Source organism: Ursus arctos, unplaced genomic scaffold, assembly GCF_023065955.2.
Source record: "Ursus arctos isolate Adak ecotype North America unplaced genomic scaffold, UrsArc2.0 scaffold_22, whole genome shotgun sequence".
Taxonomy (NCBI): domain Eukaryota; kingdom Metazoa; phylum Chordata; class Mammalia; order Carnivora; family Ursidae; genus Ursus; species Ursus arctos.
In genome coordinates, this window is record NW_026622897.1 from 54,951,243 (window position 1) to 54,974,183 (window position 22,941).

The 22,941-nt window shown below is 36.6% G+C and overlaps 1 protein-coding gene and 1 non-coding gene across 4 annotated transcripts in view; both read left to right on the forward strand.

The window, feature by feature from the left end:
• Window positions 1-22,941, forward strand: part of FCHSD2 (FCH and double SH3 domains 2) — a 266,732-nt gene that overhangs the window by 196,530 nt on the left and 47,261 nt on the right. For all 3 annotated transcript variants that reach the window (XM_026518037.4, XM_057317025.1, XM_026518038.4), the window contains exons 9-10: window positions 2,270-2,392; window positions 14,467-14,562. In XM_026518037.4, the coding sequence (XP_026373822.1) occupies window positions 2,270-2,392; window positions 14,467-14,562 (219 nt within the window). The remainder of the gene's footprint in view (window positions 1-2,269; window positions 2,393-14,466; window positions 14,563-22,941) is intronic.
• On the forward strand, window positions 19,922-20,028 carry LOC113269538 (U6 spliceosomal RNA). The gene has a single exon (XR_003321471.1). It is a non-coding gene; the product is annotated as a U6 spliceosomal RNA (small nuclear RNA).

Below are 22,941 nucleotides of genomic sequence, written 5' to 3' on the forward strand. Positions count from 1 at the left end.
CAACAAAAGAAAAATAGCTAAATTAGACTTCATTAAAATAAGAACTTTTGTGCATCAAAGGACATTATTGGGAAAGTGAAAAAATGGCCCACAAAATAGGAGAACATTTGGAAGTCATACATTTCATAAAATATATGTATCCAAATATATGAAGAACTCTTACAGTTCCACAACCAAAAGACAAACAACCCAATTTAAAAATGAGGGAAGGACTTGAATAGACATTTCTCCAAGGACGATATACAGATAGCCAATAAGCATATGAAAAGATACTCAACATTATTAGTCATTAGATAAATGCAAGTGAAAGCCACAATGAGATACTGCTAAGATGGCTTGAATAATTTTAAAAAACAAACAGAGAATAACAAGTGTTGAAGAAGATGTAGAGAAATTAGAACCTTCATACATTGCTAATGGGGATGTAAAATGGTGCAGCCACTGTGGAAAAGTTTGGCAGTTCCTCAAATAGTTGGACATGGAATTACCATAGGACCCAGCAATTCCACTACTAGGCATATACCCAAGAAAATTGGAAACAGATGTTCATACAAAAACTTGTACATAAATGTTCATAGCACCATTATCCATAATGACCAAAGAGTGGAAACAACCCAAATGGCCATCAGCCAATGAATGGATAAACAAAATGTGGTATATCCATACAAGGGAATATTATTTGGCCATAAAAGAAATGAACTCTTAATGCATTGATGAACTTTGAAAACATTATGCTACCTGACAGAGTCAGACACAAAAGGACACATGTTCTGTGATTCTATTTATATGAAATGTCTAGGCGAATCCATAGAGATAGAAAGATTAATGGTTGCCAGAGGTGGAGGGAAGGGGGGGCATGGGAGTCACCATCTAATGGATATGGGACTTCTTTTGGGGCAGTGCAAATGTGCTGGAATTAGATAGTAGTGGTGGTTATACAACACCGTGAATGTACTGAAAGCCACTGAATAATATACTTTAGGGGCACCTGGGTGGCTCAGTCGTTAAGCATCTGCCTTCAGCTCAGGGCGTGATCCCAAGGGCCTGGGATTGACCCTGCATTGGGCTCCCTGCTCTGCTGGGAGCCTGCTTCTTCCTCTCCTACTCCCCCTGTTTGTGTTCCCTCTCTCGCTGGCTGTCTCTCTCTCTGTCAAATAAATAAAAATAAAATCGTAAAAAAAAAAAATAGCTAAAATGGTGGATTTTATGTCGTACAAATTTTACCTCAATTTTTAAGGTCTCCATTGATTGGCAAAAGTCCAGAACCTTTTTTGATTATTATTATTATTATAGATTTATTTTGCCCATAGTTGTTGCTAATATATGCTATTTGTTCTACTTTTTTGTAGCTTAACATTATTTATACATGCTTTTGCAACTATAGTTACCACTGTTTCTGTTGGCATATATATTTTAGTCATTATATATATATCATAGCTTGATTATTTTTCAAATGGTGATTTTCTTTTTTTTCTTTCAATTTCAGTGAGTCCTACTCTTAAATGCTTAAACAAAGAATTTTTAAAACTCCTTAGAGACATTTCATTGTTATTTCTTCCCCAAAACTTTACTTCCAAGTCACTTTTTAAAAACTATCTCTATTGTGTTTTTTTCGCTGACTGTTCTATAGTAAGAATATACTAACTTATAATCCTAAACAGTGGATGAGGAAAAAAGGAGATTAGGGTTTCCTGGGTAGCTCAGTCGGTTAAGTATCTGCCTTCGGCTCAGGTCATGATCCTGGGGTCCTGGGATGGAGCTCCGTGTCAGGCTCCTGCTTCTCTCACTCCCTCGGCCATTCCCCCTGCTTGTGCTTTCTCACTCTCTCTCTGTGAAATAAATAAAATCTTTAAAAAAATGGAGATTAATGTTTGCACATCTACTCTGTTTCAGGCACTGTGCCTGGATCCTTTCACATCCATTGTTTCATTCAACTCCCACACCTACTCTGTTGTAAAGTGACTACAGTGGTTGACATAGTTAATAAACAGACAGACAAAGATCAGAACCTAGCCACTTTGTCTCCAAGTTTTGTTCCGTTCCCACAGTTCTACCAATATTGGATTTTCTCTTTTTTAGTTCCTATTTATTAGAAAGATTCAACATTTTCCCAGGTAATTGTTTACTGTTTACATGTATGCATACATAACAATCTTTATCTTTTGTCCATTCATTATTAATGGATTAAACTAAATTTACCTTATGAACACTAAGCATTTTGTATCAGAGCTTTGTCATAATTTTTTTGCTTTTGTTTACTCTCTTACAGGCTCTTGATGGAAATGTGTATGATCACCTGAAGGATTATTTAATAGCCTTCAGCCGGACTGAGCTAGAGACATGCCAAGCTGTGCAGAACACATTCCAGTTTTTATTAGAAACCTCCAGCAAGGTAAGTTACCTTTAGTGAAATATGTGATGTTATCCATTTCAGAATCTAAAATGTTTTTGTATATAAACAAAATGAAGGTACCAACACATTAGAAGAATGCTTTACAGGGCAAATTTCCTGGAAACAGTGTTCCTTCTAACAAAGTTGGAGGGTGTTCTCTTCTTCTTGATGAGTTGGCACAAAGGGGAAAAAAGGGAGATGATGATACAGTCTAGATCACGACATGAGTCTGCTGCCATGTATGTTGCTTTTGAGAAGAAATGATTTAAAGAGTTTTACCTTCCACTCAAAATAAATTTTGAATTCACTCAACTCATTCATATGGGGGAACAACAAGGTCATGTCTCAGTACAAAGAATATTAAAAGGGCACAGAAAGGAAAGTAGCAAAAAGATTTTATAATTGTTAAAGAAATGAATACTCAATCTTGTTTTTTTAAAAACTAACCTTCTATATGCTGTCATTCTTTGATAGTAATCTTTTTATTCAAAAGTGTTGAGATCCAGCAGCTTTACGGACATGTTCACACTGTGTGCAGAGAAAACAAACCAAATTGTTTGAATTCTTGAGGATCTGACAGATTAAAATTTTTTGCAGCAGAAAAACTGTCCTTTTGAAGATAAATTGTTCTCGTGATTAGTAATGTTATTTTTATTCTGATAAATGCATAGCAAATATTTCCTGACTGCATGCATTTGTAAAAATATATTCATTTTATAACGGCTATTTTTAAAGATCCAGTTCAGGCCTCTTTTTTTGGCAGGGGAAGCAGGAACTGGCTAATACCTTAAGATATTGTTTGGAAAAGAATCAGGGTTTCTTAAGGAAAGAGCCATAGACTCTCCTTCCTGAACACCTCATTATGTATGTATTGTTGTTTTCAGTGTACCATAGCTATAATTCTATTTTTAGAAAAACATTTTAAAATATAAAGTTGATATGGAAATATAAAGACCACTAGTCTGGTGCTTTGAAATCCTGTCATACTTCTATTTTCCTTTATTTTTACTCTCCAGAACCTAATACAAGGTGTAAAAGGATTGCTGTATGGAAAGAAGGATAGGCAGAAAGATGGATAGTTTTGTGAAAGCAAATGTAAAAAAAAATGTTAATTGGGGGTACCTGTGTGGCTTGGTCGGTTAAGTGTCTGCCTTCAGCTCAGGTCATAATCCCAGACTCCTGGGATCCAGCCCTGAGTTGAGCTCCATGCTCAGCAGGGAGTCTGCTTCTCCCTCTCCCTCTGTCCCTCCCCCTGCTCATGTGCCCACATGCCCCCCCCCAAACAAGTAAATAAAATCTTTTTTTTTTTTTTGATTTTATTTATTTATTTGACAGAGAGAGAGACAGCCAGCGAGAGAGGGAACACAAGCAGGGGGAGTGGGAGAGGAAGAAGCAGGCTCCCAGCGGAGCAGGGAGCCCGATGCAGGGCTCGATCCCAGGACCCTGGGATCACGCCCTGAGCCGAAGGCAGATGCTTAACGACTGAGCCACCCAGGCGCCCCTCAAACAAGTAAATAAAATCTTAAAAAAAAAGAGAGAGAAAAGAAAAATGTTAATTGAAGAATCTAGGTAGTGTGTATATGGGTGTTTCCATACAAGTCTTTTTATTTTAATGTATGTACATTTAACATTTTCCATAAGAGAATATTAGGGGAAAGAGTCTATAAAAAGATCTTGGCTTTGTTCCATTTATGGAGTGGTTGATTTTTGACTAGTGATCAAATTATTTATATTTTTGATCCATTCAAGGTTTCTGTTCCTTTTTTAGTACATTTTGATAACTTATACTTTCCTAGACAGTTGTCCATTTCATTTATCAAAGTTGACGGTATATGTTTGTGTATAAACTTGTATGCCTCTGCAGTTGTCTCCTTTTTCATTTCCGGTATTGTGTGTGCTTTCTCTCATGTGGATCAGATTTACCAGTCTATTTGATTAATCTCTTCTAAGAGCCGGGTTTTGTTTTACTCCTCCATGTTGTTGTTTCTTTCCTTAATTTCTGCCTTTATATTTATTATTTCCTTCTACTTTATTACAGCTTATGTGCTTATTATTTTTCAGGCTTCTTTTTGTATTAGATCCTGTTTTAGTCTTTCTTGTTTTCAGGTAAATCCATCTAAAACTAAAAATTTTCTTTTTCTACTTTAACTGCATTATATATGTAGGGCTATTTGTTGTTTCTGCCTTCTTCCCCCTTGTTAGCCCATGAATTATTTAAAAAGTGGGTTTTCCCAGTTTTCATTCAGTGGGAGTATGTAGTAGGGTAACGTTTTTCATTTCTAATTTTATTAGAAATTATATTTTGTTTTTATTTTATTACATTCTAATTTTATCAAGGAGATTGTCCCCTTGGACAAAATTGTCTGAAATCTCTTTTTCTGAGAATAAGTTAGATTGGATACACTACCTTTAGTTTATAAAGCAGGTAAGTATATAGTCTTTAAAAATAACTAATATTTTACACAGCACTCAATTTTCTAGGCGTTTTTAGCACATCCTCTAAGGTTGGTATTATCATGCCCATTATATAGAGAGGAAAACAGACTCAAGAAGTTTATGTGGCTGCCCGAGGTTGCACACTCACTCACACGTAGCATTTTCCAGGCTCTACTACTATACTGTGTTATCTCTCTAACTTGCATTATTTCCATAAAAATAAATTTAAAATGTATAAACTGATTTGGACACATAAAGAGATAAGCTTTCATTTTCCTCTGCAGTCACTCATATGAATATCTTGCTCCCCAGGGATGAAGTACAAATGAGATGCTCTTCTGTTTAGATTGAAAGTAAGAATGATGTAACTAGGGGAGATGAGCCCTTTTGTTCCAAATACCAGGAGCGCTCATAACTCCAAGTTTTATGCCATGTGCTTTTCTGTTACAAAGAGCTTGTTACACTATTCTTATTACACTGCTAGAAGAAATGCAGTGATCTGATAACCCAAAGAGAAGTTTGAAACTCTTTAGGTTTTTATTCTACACCATTATTACTTTGTCTTCTTGGGGAAGGAGTTTATTCTCCCCTCCCCACCATATCTAAATCATAACTGTACATATTCTCAAAGATACTTTGGGATAATCCGTACTGACACACTGTAGCTGTTACAGTGCTCTCTATATCTTTCATCGCCTAAAGTGAAACACCTGGCCCTAGGAGCTTTCGTTTAATTTTAATTATTTATGAAGCTTGCTTTTCTCCTTAATATTTTATGAAATGCTTTTTATATGTAACTGAAGCAGATGTTGTCATAAATATTTTCTCTAGGATAGTAACTCCAAAGGTAATTCTGCTGCTCTTCATAGTTTGTTCATGTGTGCTTGCTTTCTGTCTGCTGAAGGAAACTCCTACTAATTAGTAACATAGCTCTGCAAACAATTCAGAAAATAAAACTGTTATTCTGTATTTCCTGGGAAATTAAATCGTCTATTATTGCCATTCTTAATACTTCGAAGACTAAGCGAAAAAGTAAACTTAATAAAATGAAGGGGAAAACTACATGATCATCTCAAAAAACACAGGGGGGGAAAAGACAAAGGAAAAACATTTGACAAAATTAAACATTCTTTTATGATAAAAACATAAATTAGGAATAGAAGGGAACTTTAACAGATAAAAGGCATTTATGAAAAACCTACAGTTTGCATCGTGCTCAGTGGTAAAAATCTGAAAGCTTTCCCTCCTGAGATAAGAAACAAGACAAAGATGCCCATTTTCCCCACTGTACTGGAATTCCTAGTCAGATCAGTTAATCAAGGAAAAAAAAAAATGGGGTGCCTGGATGGCTAGTTGGTTTATCGTCTAACTTTAGCTCAGGTCATGATTGCAGGGTCCTGGGATTGAGCCCTGCATCAGGGAGTCTGTTTCTCCATCTCACTCTGCCCCTCCCCCCACCCCTGCTTGTGCTTGCTTGAGCACGCTCTCTCGCTCTCTGAAACAAATGAGTAAAAACTTTAAAAAAAAAAGAAAAGAAAAAACAGAAGGCATCCGAATTAAAAGGGAAGAAGTAAAATTACCTGCATTTGCAGATGACATAAATAGAAAATACTATAGAAACCACAAAAAATGTACTAGCGCTAATAAATGAATTCAGCAAAAGTTACAGACTTAAGATCAAAACATGAAAATCAGTTGTGTTTCTATACTCCATCAATGAATAAACCAAAAGAAAATTAAGAAAACAATTCCAACTGTAATAATATCTGAATAATACCAAGAATAAATTTAAATAAGGGATTGAAAGACTTGTGCATTGAGAAACTACAAAACATTGCTGAAAGAAATTTAAGAGGACCTAAATAAATGGAAGTAATAAATATTTATGGATTGAAAGATTTCATATTACTAATATTTCAGTATTCCCCAAAGCATTCTACAGATTGTCATTCCCTATCAAAGTTCCAATGGCTTTTTTTGCAGAAATGGAAAAATCAGTCCTCCGAATTCATACGGAACTCTAAGGGGCCCTCAATAGCCCAAAAACAACATTGAAAAGAAAAAACAAAGTTGAAGGACTCATACTTCCAATTTCAAAACTTACTGCAAAGTTAATCAAAATAGTGTGATACTAGCATAAGAATAGACATATAGACCAATGAAATAGAATTGAGAGTCCAGAAATAAGCCCAAACATTTATGGCCAATTGATGTTCAGCAAGGTTGCCAAGGCCATTTAGTGAAGAAAGAATAGTCTTTTCAACAAAAGGTGTAACCACATGCAAAAGAATGAAGTTGACCCCCTGCCTCACTCCAAATACAAAAATTAACTCAAGGGCTGCTTGGGTGGCTCAGTCAGTTAAGCATCTGCCTTCGGCTCAGGTCATGATCCCAGGAGCCTGGGATCAAGTCCCACATTGGGCTCTCTGCTCAGCGGGGAGCCTGCTTCTTCTTCTCCCTCTGCCTGCTGCTCCCCCTGCTTATGCGCACGCACTCTCTCTCTCTCTCTCTCTCTGTCAACTAAATAAATAAAATCTTAGAGAAAGGAAAAAAATTAACTCAAAATGAGTAAGTGACCTAAAGCAATAGAAGAAAACATAAAGGTAAATCTTTATGGCCTTGGATTTGGCAATATGTTTTTAGTTCTAATATTAAAGCACAAGCAACCAAAGAAAAAATAGATAAGTGGACTTCTTCAAATTAAAAGCTTTTGTGTATCAAAGAACACTATCAAGAATATGGAAAGGACAGCCCATAGGAGGGGAAAATTATTTATTGTAATTATTTACTATTTACTGTTTATTATTTAAAATTATTTACAATCATTGTCTAATAAGGTTTTAATATCTAGAATATATAAAGAATTCTTAAAACTCAACAAAAAGACAAAATGACCCAATTTCACTATCTTATGGGAGATTGAGATAGAGCCCTATCTTGGGCTCGGCTTTCAACAGGGAGTCTGCTTGAGATTCTCTCCCTCTCCCTCTGCCCCTCCCCCTGCTCACTTGCTCTCTCTCTCTCTCTCAAATAATAAATAAATCTTAAAAAAAAGAAGAAGATATACAAATGGGCAATCAGCACATAAAAAGATGTTGAACATCATTTGTCGTTAGAGAAATGGAGATCAAAATCACAATGAAATACCAATTTTTACCCACCGGGATGGCTTTAATAATTTTAAAAAACCAGACGCACAGAGAAAGTAACAAACAAGTGTTAGCGAAGATGTGGAGAAATTAGAATCCTCAAGCATTGTTGATAGGAATGTAAAATAGTGCAGCCACTATGGAAAACAATTTCTCAAAAAGTGAAACTTAGAGCCACCATATGACTCCACTTTCACTTCAAGAAAATTGACAACAGGTATTAAAACAAAAAAATCATACATAGGTGTTGAAAGCAGCATTATTCATAATAGCCAATAAGTGGAAACCTGAATATCCATCAACTGATGATTGGATAAATAAAATATGGTATATCTATACAATGGAACACTATTTATCCATAAAAAGGAGTGAACTGCTGATATATCATACAACATACATGCCATAGAATAAAATATATTGATAGCCATACCATATAAAAAGATGCTGCTGTGGACTGAATTGTGTCCCCCTAAAATTCATATGTTGAAGTCCTAATCCCGATTACCTCAGATGGTGACTTTATTTGGAGACAGGGCCTTTAAAGAGGTTATTAAGGGGGCGCCTGGGTGGCACAGCGGTTAAGCGTCTGCCTTCGGCTCGGCGTGATCCTGGCATTATGGGATCGAGCCCCACATCAGGCTCCTCTGCTGTGAACCTGCTTCTTCTCTCCCACTCCCCCTGCTTGTGTTCCCTCTCTCGCTGGCTGTCTCTATGTCTGTCAAATAAATAAATAAAATCTTTTAAAAAAATAAAAAAAAAATAAAGAGGTTATTAAGGTAAAATGAAGTCATATGGGTAGGGTCTGATCCAATGTGACTGGTGTCCTTATAAGAGGAGATTAGGGCACAAACAGACACAGAAGGAAGACCATGTGAAGACACTAGAAAAAGATGGCCATCTACAAGTCGAGGAAAGAGGCCCTCAGAAGAAACCAATTCTGCCAACACCTCAATCTTGGATTTCTAGTCTCCGGAACTGGGAGGAGTTAGATTTGTTGTTTAAGCCAACCAGTCTGTGTTACTTTGTTCTGGCAGCCCCAGGAAACTAATACAGATGCTTATCCTCATTATTAATCAAAGAAATAGAATTTAAAATCAACACGAGATTCTATTTTATACCTATAAGATTGACAAAAATATAGGCAGGACTGAGTATTGGTGAGAATATGGATTAGCAGAAAGTCATAGACCGCCCTGGGGAGTACAGAGTGGTATATCCAGTTTGTAATCATTTGACATTATCTAGTCCATCTAAAGATGCACTCAGCTTGTGGCCCAGCAGTTCCACTCCTAAGAAATTATCCTAGAGAAACTCTCGTACATGTGTATCAGGACACTTGTGGAAAAATGTTCATAACAACTTTCTTTATAAGATTTGAACAAGCTAGAACCAGCTATCCACAGTAGGATGAATAATGGATTACTATACAGCAGTAAAATTGAAAGATTTGTAGGTATATGCATTAATATGCATGAGACTTACAAATACGATGTTGACGAAAAAGCAAGTTACAAAAGAATACAAACACACTAAGATGCCATTTAGAGTTCAAAAATACCCAAGAAAATAATATCATTTTGAGATATATCATACGTAGTAATAATATTTAAAAGAAAAAAGAGAGCGAATGGTTAAATTCAGTAGGATGGTTACTGCTAGAGTGCACATTCTCAGAGGGGGTGATATTCCCCCAAGGGAGTAAAATTGCTTCCAGATGTTTAGAGAGGGGTTAAATATTACAGTAGACCACAATATGTACATACATACAGTATATTTGTAGTATTAAAAGCAATGAGAGGGTAATTAGGGGAAAAAATATCTAAAGAGGCTTATGATAAGGAGGTCATTGGCAATACGGGTATTCCTTTTTTTTTTTTCTTTAAGATTTCGTTTATTTACTTGAGAGAGACAAAGAGCATGAGCAGGGCAGAGGGAGAGGGACAAGAAGACTCCCAGCCTAGCAGGGAGCCCAACGTGGGGCTCGATCCCAGGATCCTGGGATCATGACGTGAGCCGAAGGCAGACGCTTAAACAACTGACACTTTAAACAGGTGCCCCAATACGGGTATACTTTTACTTAATCTCAGCAGTGGATAGACAGGTGTTCTTAAACATCTGTTTATTGAATGCTATTTTAGGCAAAGTCACTGTGCTAGGTGCTGAAGGATTCATCTGTAGCAAGGTTTAAAACTTCATCTCAGTTATTACAAGGAATGACAGAGGGAAACAGGAAGGGAGTGGAGGAAGGATTACAAGGGGGGTGAGGAAACCTTTGATAAGAATCTATTCACTCTCTTGGTTGTGATGATGTTTTTACAGGTGTACAGCTATATTAAAACTTATCAAATTATACTTTAAATATATAGTTTATAGTATGTCTGTTATACCTCAGTAATACCTTTAGAGAGAGAGGGATTGGGCATATATCCCAGGGAAAAGGAACATTTATTTTCACACAAAAACTTGCACACAAATGTTCATGGTAGTTTTATTCATAATAGCCAAAAAACTGGAAGTTGTTTAAATGTCCTTCATTGAGTGAAGGGTCAAACTTGGTATGTCCGTACTGTGGGACACTACTCAGCAATAAAAAGGAACAACCTGTTGATACATGCAGCAGATTCAGTGAACTTCAAGGAAATTATGCTGAGTTTTAAAAGGCAGTCTTGAAAAGATAGGCGCTGGGGCGCCTGAGTGGCTCAGTCAGTCAGGCCTCTGACTCATGATTTTGGCTCAGGTCATGATCTCAGGGTCATGAGATTGAGCCCTCCATTGGACTCTGCACTGAGCGGGGAGTCTGCTTGAGATTCTCGCCCTCTGCCTCTCCCCTTCGCACATGCTCTCTCACTCTTTCCCTCTCTCAAATAAATAAATAAATAAATCTTTTTTTTTTTTAATTGATGTGCTGCATGAGTCCATCATATAATAATTGTGAAATAACATGTCCTAGAGCTAGAGAACAGGTTGGTGGTTGCCAGAAATCAGGTATGAGGAGAGTGGATATAGCTACTTTGGAGCAGCATAAGGGAGTTTTGTGGGTGGTTTAGTTCAGTGTCTGATTTTGGTGCTGGTTACATGAAGCTACCCATGTGATAAAATTGCATAGACCTCTACACACACACACACACACACACACACACCTCAAATCAGTTCATGTATAAATGGTGAAATCTAAATAAGCTCTGCACTTTGTACCAGTGTTTATTCCTGATTTGATATTTACTATAGTTATACAAGATGCCAACATTGGGAGGCACATAGGGAACTCTTTATGACTTCCTTTCAAAATAAAGTGTTTGAAAAAAAGACCAGCGACTAACCTAGTACCTCTAGTGTCCAGATTTTGTTTTCTAAATACTTTCTCCTCTTGTTTAGGGATGGGGGAAGGAGACAGGGCTTTTGAGGAAGGTAGGTGTGATTCTGCAGGCCTGGGGCATGAAATATATAAGATAAACCTTAAATGATTTGTCATAATAAAAGCCAAAGAAACTAGCAAAATTATCAAAAACTACTAGGTCATGTGAAAAGGACTCAGGATGTGATCTTACTGGCCAAAGATGGGATAATTTTAGCATCACTAATAATTGCAGTGAACTAAAACACATTGAAGATTTTTAAAGCCGTGTCTTCATAATAATAATTTATTAAACTTATAATTAGGCATTCTTTGGAGGTTTCTAGGGAAACAACTCAGTTGGGAAACTAGATAATAAAGGGAAAGAATTAACCATTTATCTTGTCTTCCTTATACAAACTGTACCTCAAGGTAATTAAATAGTCAACTTGCAAAGTTTCTTTCATAGAATTATTCCAGCTAATAAATGAAAAAGGAATGATAGAATTCCTTGTTTAGAATAATAGGAAAAAATAGAAAAAATATCTAGTTTTTGCATCCTTTTATAGATTTAGGCATTTATCATCATGGGCCTGTTACATTAGTTTCCTAGGGCTACTACAAGTTACCATAAACTGGGTGGCCTAAAACAACAGGAATGTATTCCCTCTGAGTTCTGGAGCCTAAAAGTCAAAATCAAAGGATCAGCACAGCTGCATCCCCTCCAACTGTTTTAGGGGAGAATCAGTCTTTGCTTCTCCCAGCTTCTGGTCGCTGCAGGCCTTCTTTTGCTTGTGGCCACATCACTCTAATCTCTGCTTCTGTGGTAACATTGGCTCTTCTGTGTTTTTTTCCGTGTGTCTTCTATACAAATACTTATCATCGGATTTAGGGCCCATCGAGGGAATCTGGAATGATCTCAAAATCTTTAACCTAATTACATCTGCAAAGGTCCTTTTCCAAATGAGGTAACATTCACAGGTTCCAGGGTTTAGGACTTAGACCTACCTTTTCAGGGGCTACCATTCAGCCCACTCTAGCAGTTAATATCATAAAAAGAGGTAAGTCAGAGACAGCCCTCCTCGGGGAAGTAAACATCACCTTGCAAGAAACAAAAAGCAAAAAAACCCTGCATGCAGTCAAGCGTCAATTTATAGGACATATAGGAAACAACGCTACAAGGTTGCAGTCAACAAAATTCAGGCTGTGGGAAATGCTACAGGACAAAAATGAAGTTTCTTCGACAAATAAACTACAAGAGAGAAAAAAAGAGATGGAGGGAGGAAGGAGCCTGTATATGAAAGGAACCTAAGCAGCAGTATCCACATGTAGTGTGGGGGCCTTGTTCTGATCCTGATTTGAAAGACTTAAAAATATGAAACAATCAGGGAAATTTGAACAGTTGGTTGTGGTTTTATAAGCATTCATTGTAAATGTTAATATGGGTAGGGTTTTTAAAAGAGTCCTTGTCTTTTAGATATCATACTGAAATATTTATGCATGAAATGATATGTCTGGGACTTGCTTCAGTATAGTTGGGGGTGGAAGAGGTAGGTGGGTTTATAGCTGTCTCTACTTTTATATGTGTGATAATAAAAGTTAAAAATCTAAAAAGGTTGTAACTATAAGGGTGATCCCTCCTAGCTTTTTCTGCATGGCGATTAGTGAGGCTCTCAGGGCTGTGTCAAGAGCTTTCACAGATTAAAACTGGAATCCAGGAAAGGAAAAAAATGCATTTCCCTTTAGAATATTTTTATTCAGCCAACCTTGCCTGACAAAATTCTCCCAAGCTCTCTTCACCCCATCTCACCCCATCAGTCTGGATTAAATATCACCTCTTTTGTGTTCTCCTAGTACCCTCTACATACATATTTTCACAGTGTATTTAATTGTGTATGGTCTGGTTCTCCCACTTCCCAGATTATAAATTCCTTGAAGATGCTAACCTTGTTTATTCATCTTTATTCATCTATATATTGCCCTCACCCCTGCATTTAACACTGGGCTTGGTAAACTCTATCAATAAATGGCTTTTGAATGAGCAGTAAGGAACTGGGTTTGTGCTGGTAAATAAAATGTAAAATATAACCCCTACTTTATCTCTTCAGTGAGCTCTTTTCCCAGGACTACGAAGGTATAGCTACTGAGCTTCCTAAAACTTTCTTCTTCTTCTTCTTCTTCTGCCCATCCACTGGCAGAGGAGCTAATGGAAGATAAGCAAAATGGAAAATGGATTTCTGGACAATCAAATGTTGCTGATTTGCACCCTTTCCCAGGGTATATAGTGCAGTGGAGTCTTTTCGGATGGCTGTCTTTCTGTACTATTTGTTTTGCTGCATTCTGTGTATCAGTTTCCCTTCTATATGAATTTCTTGGTATGCTTTAAGATGGTAATTAGAATGTAACCTCCTAGGGACACCTGGTTGGCTCGGTGGAGCACACAACTTCTTGGTCTTGGGGTTGTTGGTTCAAGCCCCAGACTGGGTATAGAGATTACTGGCAAATGAAAAAAAAAAATCTTAAAAAAAAAAAAAAAAGAATATAAATTCTAGAAATGATGTCAAGAAGTACTATAAAAATACTATTTTGTGGGTGTCTGACTGGCTGAGTCGGTAGAGCATGCAACTTTTGATCTCGGGGTGGTGAGTTCAAGCCCCACTTTGGGCATGGTACCTACTTTAAAAAAATTGTTTTACTGCTATTTTGTGCTGTGGAAGGGGTTTACTGGCAGTTTCCTAGCGGATGACAATGTCCATATAGCAGACTTTAAGAGGTCTACAAAACTTTATAGCTGGGAGAGACCTAAGGGACTAATGTGCTTCCCTGTTCTCATCCCACTGCCCCCATTAAAAAGAGCAACGTTTTGTATAATTGCTATCTTTTTGCTGTCTTAAAATATTGCATATTATGTAGTCCCCAAATCTGGGCTAGTTTCTGAACTAGTACTTTCCATATTTAGACTATTGAGAAAATAGGACACAAGTAACAACTGTTATCTGAAATGAAAAAAATGTGTACTTACCATTTTCTTTTGATCACATAGCATTGGATGATTTCTCATTTTTGAAAAGCAGAATAAAGCTTAAACTTTAAAATATAATTACTGGACTTCGTAACCTTATTAAAGACTTAAAGATACTTTATTTTCTCTTTAGGTGGTACGGGACTATAATCTTCAGCTGTTTTTACAAGAGAATGCTGTATTTCACAAACCCCAGCCCTTCCAGTTCCAGCCCTGTGACAGTGATACTGTAAGGGAATTCCAGATTTTCATTCCATTTGTTTTTAAGCTATGTTTGTGCTCAAATAACCGTTATCCTTGGAATGGGCAGAAAAAGCTGAGTGTGTCTCCTTAATTTTATAACAAAACTGTGAGTATACAGAAAAACTGACATTTCTCCTTTCTAAAATGCGACTAAAACCCAGTATCTTTATGCTAGCAACTTAAATGAGGTTAAGGTATAAGACATGTAACTAAAAACCTGTAAACTGAACAGAGGGAAGAAGAAAAAATACTCAATAAAATTTTTTTCAATTCAAATACAAATTATACTTTCTGTCTATGAAATTCTTCACATGTACACACTTCCAAAGAAACCAGTGGTTACATTTTAACCAGAATAGAATCAATAAACAGAACAGTGAATATGTGCCTGTACATATTTTGGTTGGCTTTATAAAAAATTACAGGCCGTTTGTAATTCCTTTCAGATTTCTTAGAATGTCAGAGCATTAACATAAATGCCAAATTGGCAATTTTTAAAAAGCAGATATTAATCATGCATTTTATCCTTGAGTTTATGAAAAATGTTTGCCATTATTTGGATTTTAAAAAATAGAACCAAAATGCTAATTTGATAACAAAGAAAAGACAACTTCTGCAAGTTAAGAAAGCACATGTTGGCACATCTAGCACATTCTTTCAAAAAGTAGGCAAGCCAAGAGGGATGTCAAATTATATTCATAAGGTCTTTTAGTAAACCTGGAATCAGAACCAGGAGAATTTACGATATCAGAGTTTCATGGTATCAGTTTAATAGAAACCTTTGCTGGAGATACTGTCATTACTTTTCTTACATTTTAAGGAGCCCTGTTTGTGGCTATGTAAAGAAATGTCGGAAATCAGCATTTACCTCTAGGTTATAACTCTTGCCCTTTATATTAGTGCCTTTTTTTTATCAATCCACTTTTGCTTAATGACTCAGCAATGTTGTCCTATAATTTGACTTCTTTACCTGAGAGGAATGAAGCAGAGCATTAGAAAATACAGGGTGTGGACAGGTTCACCAAGCTTGACTTAAAATTGTGACTAATTCGAGATTATTTTATCTTTGCCCATTTTCCTCAGAAGAATCAGAGTAACAGTAGACTCTCATCTCACTTGTCCAGGGCCCAGCTACAATTCCTAAACCCCACTGTTTCTAGACACTGTGCTAAATGTTCTTAGCTGCATGTCCCTGTTTGCCCTAAAATTCTAACTATGCTGTTTTCTGTCCTTGTGCAATCTTTACTGGGCAGAGTTTAAAAGCTGCCCAACTGGTGGATATTGAGCTCTCCCCTGTCAGTGCTCTGAGAATGACCATAGCTGAGGTATATGGGGGTGTGGGCCAAGGGTGGGGGAGATGGGTTGTGTGGGTTTGCATGTTAATGAAGGGTGGGACTTGGTATTGGGATTAAAAATGTGTGTGTGTGTGTGTGTGTGTGTGTGTGTGTGTGTGTGTGTAGGGGCCACTGAATGCGTAAACTGGGGCTTTCCATTTTCCCATATAAATTAAGGATTTCCTTTCCTATTTATAGTGAAATGATTGAACTTCTCATTTTTCATCTTGTCTAAAGAACCTTAGTATTTCTCAAGAGGCATGTTGAAACGAATTGTAGAGCTAATCTTGCCTTTATCAAGGGGTTTTGAAACTGAAGCCTTTTTAAATATAGCCCACTTCAAATTGCAGTATTTTTCATGCAAAAGTCCAAAATGTCCAGATGAAAACATAAAGTCACAATATTACTGTCAAAATTAATTAAGGCTTGAAATGAGTATACCCTTTTGGGGGTTTTTTTTGGCTTATCTTTACTTGCTGATGAATCGAAATTTCTTGTAATTTTATTTTAATATTTGATTATTTTGACTCATGCTTTAGAGTGATATACCAAAAGAAACTGGCGAAAATGGTTTTATAAAGACACAATTATTTCTATTTCGTACAGCCATAGAATTAGATTGGGAATCTTAGCGTTAACCATAAGATCATTACAAGTAACAATGATCAGTGGCAAGTTTTGTCTGATGTAGTAACTTAGTAGCTGTTTCATGGTTAACACTGAAAGATTTTCTTATCTTTATGTCCATATAGAATTATTGATTTCTACAGTGTCCTTTCTTTATATCCTCAAATACCATTTTTCAGATGATGCCAGAAAGTCAAAAATCCTTTCTAGAAAGAGTAGTGTTCACCTTTCTTTGCTGAAATGAGTTTTTAATGCAAGATTATTCTAAGAAGGATATGAGATGTACCCTAAAATTTCCCTTATCCCCCAAAAAAGGGGATGTTCTATAAGGGAAAATTGACAGGTATACATGTTAGAATCTCAATTTTGAAAAGTCCTTCAGCTGTCACCTGGGTCATTCTTGTGTTAGAGGTTGATACAGGTGTCATACAATAAGAAATCATGAGCTTTGGAGTCCAATCCTGTCTGTGCCATTTGCTGGCTGTGTTTAGTTATATGTTTATATATATTTAATCTCTCTGATTCAGCTTTCTCATATGTAAATGTTAAACACCTTAATCTGTTTGAAAAAAATTTTTTATAATAATTTTTTATTATATTATGTTAGTCACCATACAGTATATCCTTAGTTTTGATGTAATGTTCCATGATTCATTATTTGCGTGTGACACCCAGTGCACCATGCAATATGTGCCCTCCCTAATGCCCATCACCGGCCTATCCCAATCCCCCACCCCTCTCCCCTCTGAAGCCCTCAGTTTGTTTCCCAGAGTCCACAGTCTTTCATGGTTCATTTCCCCTTCTGTTTACCCCCCTTCATTCTTCCCTTTCTCCTACCGATCTTCCTATTTCTTATGTTCCGTAAATGAGTGAAACCATATGATAATTGTCTTTCTCTGCTTGACTTAGTTCGCTTAGCATAATCTCCTCCAGTCCCATCCATGTTGCTGCAAATGTTGGGTAATCGTTCTTCCTGATGGCTGAGTAATATTCCATTGTATATATGGACCACATCTTCTTAATCCAGTCATCTGTTGAAGGGCATCTCAGCTCCTTCCACAATTTAGCTGTTGTGGACAATGTGCCTATGAACATTGGGGTGCACATGGCCCTTCTCTTCACTACGTCTGTATCTTTGGGGTAAATACCCAGTAGTGCAATTGCTGGATCCTAAGGTAGCTCAATTTTTAACGTTTTAAGGGACCTCCATACTGTTTTCCAAAGTGGCTGTACCAACTTGCATTCCCACCTGTTCGAAAATTAAGTGAAATACTTAAGCATTTGACTCAGTACCTTGCACATAGTAGATATGCCAGAATAAGTGTTGACTGTCTTTTTTTCCCGTATCTTTCCACAAGACAAGTATATTTCATTTTTTTAGATTTTGCCCCTGTTTGCTCTAGGAAATACCAAAATATCAAATATAGTAGACATTATAAAGACTAAGAAGTCTTGTAACACTCTTATATTCATGGTACTTCTGCTCTTAACTCCCTTACTGAGTTGATCATTGAAAGTCCCTTGGGACTTCTACTCTCCTTTTTCATTCCGCAATGTAGATCTCATCAACCTATTTCTTAGCAGTTTATAAGCCTAAAAGGCAATCTGTTTAGAATAAACAGCAGCCAGTAGCTAACAACTAGCGTCCATTCCTACCCCTTTTACATTTTTCGGCACCTCTGCCCTACATACACCTCAGTGTTCGTCCCCTCCATTACCAGAACTAATGATGTGTGCCCTTAAGGACATTTCATCACATCCTACGAAAGGGACTTCCTATCCTCCTTTCAACCTGGGAGCGGAATAATACGGGAAACACACACGTCCACCTATAAAGGCAGGAAAAACTTATGAAACTTTTCCCCCAAATTTCCTGGTGGGGATGCGAAGATCCTTTCCTTTTTTACCTTCCCTGAACTGCAAATAATAATATCTTCACAGATACCATAAACTGGCATTTTTATCACAGTATCACAGATATAAAAAATAGCTGACAGGGGTGCCTGGGTGGCTCAGTCCGTTAAGCGGCTGACTTTGGCTCAGGTCATGATCTCAGGTCCTGGGATCATGCCCCGCATCGGGCTTCCTGCTCAATGGGGGGTTTGCTTCTCCCTCTCCCTCTGCTGCTCCCCCCACTTGTGCTCCCTCTGTCTCTCTCTCAAATAAATAAGTAAAGTCTAAAAAAAATAGCTGACAAATTTCTGATATATGATCTTTTCCTGTTATTTTAGGCACTAGTTGTGATATTTAATTCTACCCTATAAAGATTCAAAGTTATATTAAGTAAAATGGTCACTTGCTGTAATTTAGAACTAATGCACATTAAATTTTTGCTCAACTGGGGCATTTTATGCATCTATTAAAATATATGCAATATATGTAAAACTAACATGCTGTACACCTTAAACTTATATAGTGATGTATGTCAGTTATTTCTCAATAAAACTAAGAAAAACATATTTACCAAAAATTACCCTTGTCTATAAAAGACTATATGGGATCAATATACCATACAGGGAAATTACTTGAAAATTCTCATTGTTAGTGAGTGGCTTTATCTGCTGATGGAAATCTTGTATTGCATATAGCATTGGCATATGAACATGAAAGCACTGTGATAGGAAATTTGTGGAAAATCCTCCTTGTGGGTAAATAGGTACCATCCTCCTATACGTACACTGACCACAGTATCCAAAAACGAGAAGCCCTGATTATAGACATGAGTGTCGCTCTCCAGAAACAGCAGTGCTGGCAGTCAGGTGTTCAGAGGGGGTTGTCCTAAGTTCTTCAGTCGTAGAAAACGTACCATCCATATAATGAGTCTTTGTGCTTTCTCTGGATTTGGTGCCTTCTCTAATCATCTACAGGTATCCAGAGTTTTCCGTAGATGCCATGGTGATGCACTGACACAGAGGAGCCTAGGAGTTCACTTTTTTATCTAGCCTGTGATTATAGCCCTTAAAGCGGAGTCTCTGTGAGAGCTACCAAAATAAAGGCATATTCCTCATATGGCTGTTCCAACCAGTCATGCCTCTGCATATAGCTAGAGGGTGTCAGACACAAGGGTTTTTGTTGTTTTTTTGTCTTGTTTTCATGGCATTACTGAAGGACATGTTTTTCTCTTAGATTTACCTTCGGTATCTAATGGCCCCTGTTTGCTTCCCTGAGAGACTATGCACATTCCACCTGGTTATGGGTTCCTGCATCTCGTCTAAGCAAAAGTGCTACTATCCAGGTGTAGTCAGAATAAGTTATGACTCATGAGGAGCACGGCTCCACTCCTTCCCAAGTTGTGTAATATATTTCAAATATGTAACTCAGAGGTCCACAGTCTCTCATTGGAAGTCTTCAGGTCACATGTGTTTCAAAATTTAAAATTTTTCAGTGATCGCTTTGGCAGCACATAACTAAAATTCGAATGATAACAGAGAAGTTTAGCATGGCCCCTCTGCAAGGATGACACACAAATTTGTGAAGTGTTCCATATGTTTTAAAAAATAAAATCTTTAAAATGAATAAATAAATAAAATAACATAGATATCCTGGATTTTTAGGGGCACCTGGCTGGCTCAATTGGTAGAACGTGGGACTCTTGATCTTGGGGTTGTGAGTTTGAGCCCCATGTTTGGTGTAGAGATTACTTAAAAATAAAACATTTAAAAAATAAAATAACAGAATTATCCAGGTTTTAGAAGGGTGATCCATATGCCATATATTGTATAACACCCTAAGCAAGGAGAAGGACCTCATGATCAAGCATAGTATTTTTGCAGTAAAACATTTGAATAGTCATACTAAGTTAAATAAATAAAAACTATAAATAACGTTTCTTTGGTTGAAGTCAAATTTTGCCACAAATGAGCTGTGGCTCCAAACTTACCTAAAACACCTGCGATTTTCAGAGCATTGTGAATTTCAAAATTATAGGATCGTGAATCTATATAAACATGAGTATTAGGAATATAATAACCTACACAGATCCAGATGCTTTTTACTTCAAGAAGCCCTTTTCAGGACACGTAAAAATTAACTTTCTTGAAATAATTAACAGTATATTATTAAATTTCATAAAAACTAAAGTGGATTAAATATTTAACACAATAAATATATACCAATAAGCTGAAAACTACAAGTAGTACAAATCCCTTGAATGAGGGTTAATAACTAGATTGTTCCTGGCATATGACATTGGCTTGACAACCCGAACATTATCTTTTGAAATTAGGTTGAAATGCTAGTATTTTGCTCTGTTTGTGGTTTTCATTCATCATATATGACCATCTCTTTTTCTGTCTTTCAAATGGTTATATTTTGGTAACAGACTTGAAAAATAATGACAGTGTTTCTTGTGTGAAATCAGCTTTTCTATCCCCTACTCACTTTGCCCTTCTGGGCGTATGCTCAGATACCTGTCTGAACCTTCTATGCCCTTATGTTAATGCTAAAGTGAACTGAAATCATATCTTGAGAGGGTAACTAAGGACAAAATAGTTAAGATGATTTAAAGACTAATATATCAAGACTAGTAGAATGTTAATTTCTGTTGTGTAGTTCTTTAAAATCATTTAATAACTATAAATTTGAAAAGGCTAATATTTAAATAAAGTATTAAAAATTGGGAACTTTAAAAAATTTAACATTGCTAGGCTCTGAAGGCCTTCTTAAACTCATATGAAACAGTTTCGCTTTTGTTTTTCTAGAAACAAAATGAAATCAAAAGCTGTCTTACCTCTAAGTAAATGGCCTAGCCAAAGTTTCATTCAAAGGAAATTTGCATTTTAGTAATGTGTTCTTCAATATTACTGCCTCTATTTTGTCAATATTGGCGTTAACTAAATAGAACGATTAGTTAGTACAGTCATAAGGTAGCAAGGAATCTGAAGTCAAAGAGATCTCAATACAAGCTCTAAATTCACCACTTACTGGCTTTAGAAAAGACACCCACCCTTTCTAAGCCTAGAATTCCATACCTATAAATTGAGAATCTCTATTAGGATTATTTTGAGAACTAAATTATGTAAAGCAGTTAGCACAGAGCTTAAATATGCAATCGATGGCACCCTTTTAGAAAAAAATAAAGCTCTATAGTTCTCTAATTATAAAAAAGCATGAAGTAAAAAGTTTTCACCTGAACTGTCACTGTTCAAAGGTAACCACTGAAGGGGTGCTTGGGTGGCTCAGTCAGTTAAGCATCTGACTCTAGGTTTCATCTCAAGTCCTGATCTCATGGGTTGTGGGATCCAGCAGTGTTGGGCTCTGTGCTCAGCGGGGAGTCTACTTGAAGATTCTCTCCCTCTACCCCTTCCCCCACATGTGTGAACTGAGATTTGAAGAACAATACAAAAAACGATAAGGAAGTTATTTTATCCAGAGGGAACAGCATAGGTTTGTGTTCAGATTTATATTTATTTTCCAGGAAAAGACCCATATGCTTCTGTAATTTTTTTTTACTAAAACTTGTACGATTTCTAAAATCTAACATTTCCAAAGATCTCAAGAATCACATTTAGTTGACCTGACTTAACAAATACCCAAGCTGACAAATGACAAATGAAAAACTACCTATCCTATACTTAAAAGTTGATAGGACAGTCCTTTTATAGCATTTCTCTTCAGTTTGTAATTTATTTGAATTATTCTTGTGCCACTATTCTGAGAATTTGCGATATTATTACATGTCTCTCTTAAAAATAATCAAGTTCAATAAGTGAATTTTTAGTTTTTAAATTCTCATATTCTGCTTCACAGATAACAATGTGCTTTAAGTTTTGTGCTTAATAGCTTATATATGTTATTATTCTCTTATGTTTCAAATACATTTTTAAGAAGTAAAGGAAAAACATTAAAAGAGTGAACTAAGGATTAAATTAGCTGACATTTCAGAAAGAAGCAGTCACTAGCAGTTCCTTTGGTAGAATCAACCACTGCTAACACCACCGTCTTATCTACACTAGATCCTGATTTGTATCAATCTTGGATGGTAGAGGTGGCATTAGACATTACTCTGTGTATTAACACCTGGGCTGTATTTGCCTTGCATGAAATTCTCATTTGTCTAGACCCCGAGTTATAGGTAGCTTCTACATGTCTTTCTATGGCTTGATTTTAGAATTCATGGGAAAAAAAGTAATTAACTCGAATTTGAATCACAAAATCCTATCTCCCAATCAGTGGCATTTGTTGTCTGTCCTGGTCGTTGGACACTCCCATCTGAGGAATAGTAAACCCAAAGAGAAAGGGGTAAAGGCCCTATCTTCACCTCCCCAGCTCTTAAGCACAGGAAATATTCAGTAAAAAGGTAGAGAGGATGTGTGAGCAAGTAGGGCTGGGACCTATCTGCAGCCAGTACACATTTAAATCCACTTACCTGTTCCTAAAATGTTGCTCAGTGATAAAAATAAAAT